Source organism: Lissotriton vulgaris, chromosome 4_1 (assembly GCF_964263255.1).
Source record: "Lissotriton vulgaris chromosome 4_1, aLisVul1.2, whole genome shotgun sequence".
NCBI classification, from domain to species: Eukaryota; Metazoa; Chordata; class Amphibia; order Caudata; family Salamandridae; genus Lissotriton; species Lissotriton vulgaris.
The window spans coordinates 602,710,935-602,720,824 of NC_141691.1; the positions used below are offsets into that span (position 1 = coordinate 602,710,935).

At 42.1% G+C, this 9,890-nt stretch overlaps 1 protein-coding gene across 2 annotated transcripts in view; it reads left to right on the forward strand.

Annotated features, from left to right (window-relative positions):
• ANLN (anillin, actin binding protein) overlaps positions 1 to 9,890 on the forward strand; it is a 256,636-nt gene that overhangs the window by 56,203 nt on the left and 190,543 nt on the right. For both annotated transcript variants that reach the window (XM_086964829.1, XM_086964830.1), the window contains exon 8: positions 4,471 to 4,588. In XM_086964829.1, the coding sequence (XP_086820955.1) occupies positions 4,471 to 4,588 (118 nt within the window). The remainder of the gene's footprint in view (positions 1 to 4,470; positions 4,589 to 9,890) is intronic.

Below are 9,890 nucleotides of genomic sequence, written 5' to 3' on the forward strand. Positions count from 1 at the left end.
CTGGGTTCACAATTTGCTTTTAGGCTCCATTGTTGCTCCTTTAATACAACTTCAGTTCTCAGCCACTCTGCAGATGTGCCTCTGCCCTTCCCAGGTTCTTACACACGTGAGTTTGCTGGAAATTACATCATCAGGGATGCTTGGGCGGAAGTGGCGTTTCCTGCAAATTGGTTAGTTTATGATGTGGGCAGGGATGGTGTTGTGTGTGACCTTTCCTATTCTTTCGCATTCTGTTGTAGAGTAATTCAGACAATTCACATATAAAACTAACGGATCAAGTCCACCTGGCTCCACTCCTATTCTTTGACCCTTTATACTAGTTGTCACTGTAAGCCCGGCTGTCCTTCGGTGCCCATGCTAGATTTTCATCAATCTCACTTTATTCCTCTTCGCTGTCCATGCCCTGCACGAGTGCTGTACCATCGTGTCCTCTTCCGTGTCTCATACCGACTCTCAGCATGAAATATGCTCTGCTCCGTCGAGTGGTCTCATATTGCACCTAGGTTCTACTTTTTCCCCACTCTTGTGCTCTGTTCCACTGCCTTTATTGTCTAGCCCACTCCTTTCCACTGTCCTGGCATCAGTGGTCCTAACCATTCTACAGCCCTGCTGTCCTACTGTGTTCCCCTATATTTGATTCCACGCAGTTCTTTACTTTTCTGCTCCCCATTAAGTGACCTCCCCATTAACACTGTCCTGCGTGTGCTTCCCTGTTTTCCAGACATGCCTTTCAGAACTGTGTTGACAAGCTTTCCTTCAGGGTCCCCTCGTTTCTAGCATTGTTTCATCTTTTGTTTACCTATACCATTCTCCTGTGCTATTTGCTGTGCTCCCATTCTCGCCCATCAGACTGCCCTGCCCTTGTTCAGTGGGGCAGTGCTCAGTTCGCACCCACAGCTCTTCCTTTCAGTATCCTGTTCCCACCACGGCCTTTACCCAGTCGCATTCACGGTCTATAACCCATAGCCCAACCCCATCTACTTTCGTTTTTAGGTCTCGCCTAGGCCGCGCCTGCTCTGTGTCTGTGAAACATGCTGTATTCAGGATATGGGCTTTAAAACCTCCACCTAATTTCTAGGGCTGGCCCTGTTACGTGTGGTGTTACTCAAAGCTTGTGAGCACTATTTCTTTCATTAAAGTGGTGCACTGGAAACCAGTGTGCGTGGTTTACAGAGCTATGTTGTAAACTGAGCTGTAAATCATGCTCTTATCTTGCCGCATTTGCTGTGCATTCAAAGACTAAGGTCTGTTTTGGTTGTAGCTGCCTACTCTTCCTTCCTGCTTTTGAAACGCACGGTCTGGCGTCCGGTCCCTGCCTTCCTATGGCTGCTGCCTCGGAGCGCAACAAGCATTCGCAAAGCAATAGGTCTCACAGTTGTAAGAGTTTTGAGCTATTTACATTGTAAATAACAATGCCTTTTATTCATGTTTTGAAAACCTGCAAGCAGTGCGTAAACACGCACTGTGTACATTTTCATTGCTTACGAGAGGAAAGTCTGGTAGTAACTGCACCTCTTTTACTGCTAGCCTTGCTTCTCATAAGCAATAACTTATAGTACAAAGTGGGTGTTTAGCACCGCTTGTAGGTTTTCAAAACACCTAAATAAAAGGCATTGTCATTTACTATGCCAATAGCTCAAACTCTAGCAAATGCTAGACCTATTGCATTGCAAATGCTTGCTTTGTTACCTGTCTGTCCTGATTTCTAGTGTCTGTCAGAAGTGGCAATTCTGGTGGACTTTTATAAAATACAGCTCATCTTAAGGGTGACTTAGGCGTTTAGGTGGGAATCAGCAGTTCCATCATGGTTCGAGTGATATCCACAAACCTCTTTGGGCCTTTAAGATGTGATGCTGCATGTAGAATACCTTTCTGGGTAGTATCTATAGAGACCATAGGTGCAAAACGACTAAGGCTTTGAAGTGTTCTGAAGTCCTTCCGGATTGTAGGGGGTCACTTTCCTCAGGGTTAAGACTTGATACCAAACAGTCTTGTTGTTCCTGTGCCTGCCAATGCTGGCTTTGAGGGCTAGTTTGGAATGAATGGTGAAGCAAAGTGATTTTGCATTCTGTTATATGGGTCATTATCCTATCCACGTTTATTTCGAGGAGGCAGACTTTAAATTGTGTTTGCTACTGTTGGATAATTTTATTAGTTTGAGGAGGCTATTCTTTGCTGCTGAACATATTTTATGGAGGAATGGGGTTTAATCGTAGGATAATTTGTTTTTATTGATATTTGAGTCAAAAGTGAATACACACATTGTTACATAGCAACCCAATTGCCATCATTCGCTACATATTTCTCATAAAAAGCTGTACATTTTGTATCGGTCATCCTTTCATAAATCATCTAATCTTTACAGTAAAATTGTATAAGACATATTGATTAGGTAGATTACATTTAAGCAGCCTTGTTAGTAAGGAAAATAACCTAAAAGAAACCTAGTACTCAAAACAAAATTCTAGGTCCATCTTTTCACATAGGGAAGTCGCAACCAACACATGATTTGGGCTTTCAATAGCCCACATTGAAAAATCCCATAATAATCTAATCAATACATTTTTTCCGGTGGAACTTCTGTCTCCTTTTTCCAACTAAAAGTTAACATTTCACATCTCCCTTCTTGTTTTTCTCTGACTTTTAAAGTGGACGGGAGGCATCTGTTACGTCGTTGCTGTATGTGGAACGCTCTTGCTTATGTATCCATTTAACATATAAGATACCCACGTTCCATCATCTGACAAAGGGGTTGTCCTGCTTAATTGTAAAGAGTTATAGAACACGGAATATAAATTAAGCCGTTTACTTACTCTTATTTTGAATGGACACCAAATTGCACTGTCTAAAAATTACATTTGAAAGCTGCTGCAGAGAAAATAAAAGTGTAGATGTTTTTCCTTTTTGTTTTCGATGTTAAGGGGTTATTCAATACTGGCCTTTCATTTTGCCGTAAGCACATCAGCTGAGTTTTTCAATCTAGAGTATCCCCTATGAATCGTCCAGGCCATCAAGAATATGTTCACGCCTTTATACACTTAGTGAGCATGGAGGCTATTGTCAGTTCAGTTTCTAACTATTTAGGATGGTATTGGGTGCTGTCATCCATTAGAGCCCACTCCACCACACCTACGCACTGAGAGTTATGTCTGTATGTATGTTATGATAATGCAAGCAAGAGTTGATTTATTTTCTATTAATTTAATTTCATTTTCTGTATGTGTTTATCAATAGATGAATCGAACATTTTGTGTACTGGAAGAATTACTGTACTGTTTTTTCCTTTTGTCTTTCTATTTCAATAAAAATGACTTGAAATAAAAAAAAAAAAAGAACTCATTTAATATATTAATAGCACTTACACCACATCAATAGAGGTTTTGCTAAATGTAATTGTTTAGGAATTAGTGAGACTCTAATGTCTCTTAATTTCCTACCCAACATGAAGTCATTCCTTCCTTTTCTTCAACTTAAATTTATATTTTTATGGTTGTCAATGTTGAACATTATCTTGGCTTTGGTCGTGATACTGTTTGATACTCAAGTTAGCTTCCATGCTATATTATTAAACTTCAGTGTGGCCACTTTTCCAAGGCACTTAGGGGTAAAGTAAGTAGTATTACAGACCTTTCTGAACTGACCCAAAAAACATGGACTAAAAATGGTACTATCCATGCACACTTGTTAGAAATAGAAGGGATTGTTCCCTCTTTGTTCTTTTACTGATAGGGTGGTGGGCATCTTGGGGCCAATTCACAATTATACTTATGAATGCAAAGTAAAACTCCTATAGTACTACTCCAGTACTTCAAAATAGCATTATTAATCGTCCCTATTATATTTTGACAGAGCAATACAATTCTACTTAGTAACTAATCACTGACTGATATTAGCACAAGCCAACGTTGCTCCTGTATGTAAAAGTCCCTGAAGCATATGGAAAGGGCAGCAAGACTCCCAAAGCACCACATACCCATATACATGGTAGAAGTGCCCTTCAAAATTACTCCTCGCATTATTTACTGCTTAGTACCTGTGGCCAGCACCTGCATGTTAAATGAGTGGTATTTTCCCACTTCTAAACTGAATTGAGTGTGGAACATATTTCAAAACCAGACGCTCTTGCCTTCAAGACTAGATTTACCCGATCTTGGGAGCTCGTAACCACTTTGACATTAAAGTTATTGTATGATTTGGTGATACTGCTTCATTTATCCTTTTTCTCAACATCAGCATGTTGGAGATGATTTGTTATAATGCAGAAAATGCAATACCCTACAATCTGTACATTATCATTGTAACACTGCATGTGCTTCTGTTTTTAGAATACATCAATTTTTATGGCTGATTGGGCATTGTTGAACCTTAACAAAATATGCCAGATATAGTCTGAAAGAATTTGTAAAGTAGTTGGACTCTCCCTGACTATCCAATATTTATTCCTGTTTTTTTTTTTTTTAAATCTTTCAGAATATCCGGGATGAGGAATTAATTAAATCTTCTGCCAAACTAGATGAAGTAGTGCCTCATTTACCGCATGCAAATACTCTAGAGCCAGAGGTCACATCGACAGAAAGCCAGTCTACAGGTGAGGACATAAACCGCTGATTTTCATGTTGTCCAATCTTCTCTGGGGAAAATGTTAGGCTCATAGAGGTAATGTATGTAATGTAAATACTAGTACTACCGTTGAGAGGGAGGATCGCTTTGGAAGGATTATATGCTGCCATCATGGGATCCCAGCTTTGCTACGAACATCACTGCTCTCGTGGTGGATTCCAGCATAGGTTAACTTTACATATTTGTTACCTACTTTGGGTCCAGGCTTCCTTAACGCCTGTTCCCTGCAGTATACCATTTAGTTAACTTTTTTCACAAATGCTAGCAGATGCTTGGAAATTGGGACTATGAATTTAAAGGATCTTTTTTTTATTTCGGGGTGCTCATTTGCCCTTTTTTGTCATACACCAGCATATGATACACTTAAACTTAAGTCTTTGATATTTTCGGAGCACATGCAACGTTAAAAGGCTACAGAAAATGCCCCCTTATCCACCACTCACAGCATTGATTGCTTATGTGACAGCACCCGTAAATGTTCCTAGATGCCTTTTGAGCAGCAGACCTTTAAACACCAGTTGTGAGCAATACTAGATGGATAATCTGCTGAACACTTGTAAAGTGATTGCTATTTAAGTAGCTGTAGTGTTGATATCTCCTCAAGAAGTTGATAGAGCCAAAAGTGTTCGTCATCAGCTCATCGTTCATACCAGGCACTGAACTGGTCCGTGATCACAGTATTTCAAAAGTAAGATACTTGTAACATTCTTAAATGGAACAATCAACACTAAACCTTATTTGTAGGCGACTCTACATATGCAACACACTACAGTAACTCTAACCCTCTTTACCATTAGTCAGCAATTTAGTGTGCCTGAAGTGTGATTTTTGTCACCTGAAATTTTCCCAAGCATGGTTGGAATGAAGCAGGGAGATTGGAGGCCTTGGTATTGTAAGGCAATAAATACCGGAACAAAGGTGGCTAATCGACAAAGTAGTTACAGGAAATGCACACGTTGAGTGTAGGAATACTTAAGTATATATTCTAACTACTGGCAAATGGTTGGGGTTAGCATGCCAACCCGTTATTTTTTTGCCCACGATGCCACCTCAGATTAGAACCAGTCTTATCCAAATTAGTCTTGATCTTGCCCGACCTGTCAATCAAGGTCCTCTCTGGAACACATGCAACCTGGTCCGGTTAAGAAAAGACCTGGCTTGGCAGTTCGGGCTGCACTGCTCATTTAGAGAACAAGGTTGATTTGCCTAAGGCTCTGACTAATCTGAGGTGTCATGTTGGGTTAATAAACGGTGGATTGGGATGCAGCCAGAGTAATTACAAAAATGACTGAAATGAATCCAAACATTCCACCATCACATTTACTTAATTGAGAGAATTGGGCAAAATCTTTCTTCTTCCCTAATAAGATTAACCCTTTCCCAAAAATATAAACTATCAAACTTAAACCTATTTGACTTGTTTCACGTTATCTGCTGATGTTTTAAAATTCTATAAAACCTTTTCCGTCTCTGCTGTGTCTAAATCTGTCTGAAATTACTGATTTTTGAAGTCCCACCTCACTGCTTTGGGGTTACTGATTCTTCAGCTTCTTTGACAAACTTAGCATCAGTGTTTAAATAAATACATTTAAATAAATGCTGTCAGACTTGTTTAGCATTTATGGGACCCCTGATAGCCAAGACTACTACGGTGGAGGAAACATGGTTGCTTCTAATGTCCCTATACACTTAAGACCACCTCTAAAAAATGTGCACACAGGCTCTTAACGGAGAACTTGGTGACAGTCTAGGGTTTGAAATTTCTCCAAAGTAAGAGTTTGTGTTTTTAAAATCTCAAATCATTGAAAGGAGGATGTATATTCTTATGAGAATTCTACATCTCAGATGGACTATGAAGAGGAAACACAAATGTTTTAGAATCTGATCTCCCTTTGAGTAATATGTTCATGTAAGCCTGTTGTAAGCAGATGACTTGTGAGGTAAAGGGGCGCAGCAGTTTTCATTAGTTTTCTTAAAAGCAAGTAGGAGCAGGATACCAAATTAAGATTTTCTGTGGGAGCAACTAATCACCAATGTCGGTGATGGGCATTAAAACTCTTGCCAAAATCTTGCAACCAATTGTTTAGGAGCCTTCGGTTCGACACCAAGCATAAGAAGATATATCATCGAAAATCTGCCCTGCAGCCAATGTCATTCTTATTACATGTCACATGTTTTGATGTATTGCCTACTTGAGTGCAAATCAGTTTAGAACAGATTTCATGTGGTTATTTCATTGCATTTTTATTTAGATGCATCCTTGGGGATTTGTTTCTTCTATAGATACATCAGTTGCACATGCTTTCATCTTCGTTACTGTGTAATCGCCATCAGCACCTACTAAACCCTTTATGCACAAACATTTAATAATGAAGGCAACTAATTCTAAAGTATTCAAACCTGGTTGGCTGCGGTTAAGTAATTCCACGTATCCCTTTGCAATATTTATATCTGCCCTATATTTTGAACTGTTAAATATTACCATAGTGAAACATTATTACTCGTTAAGATACTGGCGCTTAGTTTACACGTTGCCCTTTTTTAGTATCGTTGTTGGTTTAATTCAACGGAAGATGTATTTGAGGCTCAAACTTGTTTTTCTAATAACTCATTGTAGGAACCTGGCTCTGTATATACTGTACCAACATGAGGTCTAGGGTGCGCAGTCCAGTGGAACCCCAAAGATAGGCAGAGGTAAAAGTAGGTAGCATCTTACACTCTGTGTGGTAGCGTGGGCGAGCAGAAAGGCTTTATCAGAGGGTAGTGTTAAGCATTTGTTGTACACACTCGGGCAGCAAATGATGTCACACACTCAGACGGAACTCCGACCAATTTGTTTGTATAAAAATATTATTTAGTTATTTTTATTTTTTTGGAACCAAGCAAGCCTGGTACAGGCAAGTGTAAAAGGTACTTTTCAAGGCAGGTTGAATAATACAAGCACGCTGAATGAAAATAACTTTGTTACAGGTTTGTAAATACATGCAATACAGTGGAAATTACTGTTATTACTTTCGATTTTTTTAGATTACTGTAAGCATTACTTTTTCTACTCCATATGATATGCATAGATATCACACTGAGACATTTCCTAGAGAAAAGGTAAGAAACAGTTTTTAGATATTCAGTTTTTCAAGTTCTTATACAAAACCAACTCCACACTTAAAACAATTTTCGCAAGAAAGCAGTCAATGCATTGGGAGGAAATGAAGTTATCGGTTTCAAGGTAAGTACTTGGGAGTCTGTTTTCTGGTGTTTCAACCAGGGTTCCCTCCGGGTCAAGGATGCACTCTCAAAGCACCCTCGGCGGGACTAGGGCGACTGGGTGCAGAGTGCTGAGACCCAATGTTATCGAAAGGGGAATAAGGGGCCTCTGGTTGGTGGCTGCTCACTAGCAGGCACAGGTTGTGGGAGCAAAGCTCCAGATGTCCTGTTCAGGGCAAAGGGGGATCTGAGTTAGCACCCAAAGTACACCCGCAGGAGACGGCTGGGTGCAGAATGCAGGTTTTGTGTTGGGTGCCCTGGTGATTTCAATGGGGGTTCTCTGGCTGCAACAAAGGCTGCAGGCTCTGGGACGAATGTTCTTCTGTAGGTGACCATCGGTTGTAGAGGTAAGTTTGGATGCCTGGGGATGCTGGAACACCGGCGGTTGAGCCACCCAAGGCCATGTGACGTCAGGTGCAGGAGTGTCTTTAGGCGTCGGGTTTTCTTACCAGCTCTGGTCTCGTGGATCCTCCAGAAGGGGGCTGCAGGCGTCGATTGGAGATTTGAGGTAGGTTAGAGATCACCAGATCTCAGGTCAGGATCGCCAGGGAGAACTCCTAGTGGTGTTGGACTATTTTAACTCTTGCCCTGGGCATCTGGTGCAGAGTGGCGCAGACATGCGGATTTGGCCAGAGTCTGTTGTTGAGCAAATCCGGTGCTCACGGGAGACAGTCTTGATTTTGGAAGGCAGGGCAGGTCCAGTCCTTTGGGTTCTTGAGGGCTGCTGGCTGCAGGACACACTGGTAATTTGTTGGAGCAGGTTTGAGGTGCGGGTAGGCCAGAAGGGCTGGGGCCAAGTGGCCTCCTCCTCTTAGTTTAGCACAGCTTCTTCAGTCCTTCTCGTCTTTAGGTTGGTTCTTGTCTGAGGAGGCAAGGTTCAGGATTGCCCCTGAATACTAGATTTAGGGGCGTTACAGGTAAGTGAAGGTCGGGACCTGCCTGTTATGCCACCCTCCATTGGGAGGGCGGGGGGGCGCATATGCCTCTCTGGTTGGCTGGGTCTCCCATCTGCAAGTTAGCGGGGCCTGAGAGTTTGCTTCACCTCGCCATCCCCATCTGAGGGGTGGGGTTGGCAAAGATGTACACACCTTCCTTCCTCACTTTGTTTTCCCACCGGTTCTTTTGCCCAAAGTGGGGCTAGAAGCAGCAAATGGCTTGGGTAGCTCACCAAGGCGGCAAGGTTTTGAAGCTTCCCCTTTGTGGACCCTGACGATCCTGGGGGAGGAGGCTTGACAGATCGTCTCAGGATGTGCATCGTTTCAGACTCCCGAGAGCAGCAGGCTCTCGACCCAGGAGCCAAGAAACATGTCTGGTGGTGGCAGCTGGCGAGCAGTCACTCAGCCAGGACACTAGTGTTAGGTCGTTTTTAAGGGGGTATCTCTGAGATGCCCTGAGTGCATTTTTCATTAATCCCACACTGGCATAAGTGTGGGTTTAATGTGGTGAGAAGTTTGATACCAAACTTTCCAGTTTTCAGCAAAGCCATTATGGTGCTGTTGAGTTTGTAATGACAAACTCCCAGGAGCATATACTCTTAATGGCATTATGCCAATTCTTAGACATTGTAAGTGCAGGAGACACTAGGGGTACAGGGCTCATGCACCTGTATCCTCACCACTGTTATAGTGCTCCCAGCTAGACATGTGGCTGACCTATGCCAGGGCAATGGGTTGTATGCATGGCACATGCCATGTTGACTCTTCACTTTGTTCTGCACCAAAACACGCAGCCTGCAATGGCGGTGTGTGTAAGGGCACAGGGCCTCTAAGGGTGGCACAATAAGTGCTGCTGCCCTGAGAGGCCTTCGCAGGCTACAGTGCCCTTGATACCTATGGTACCATTTACAAGGGACTGATGTGGCCAAAGAGTGCCAATTGGGTTTTGTCTTAATGTAGTTTTTAGGAAAAGAACATAGGCCCTGGATACCTGTTTGGCAGGAACACAGGGCACACTCAGTCAAAGTACATCAGCAGTTTGGCAAAAATTGGTGGCAGCCATGCAAAAAA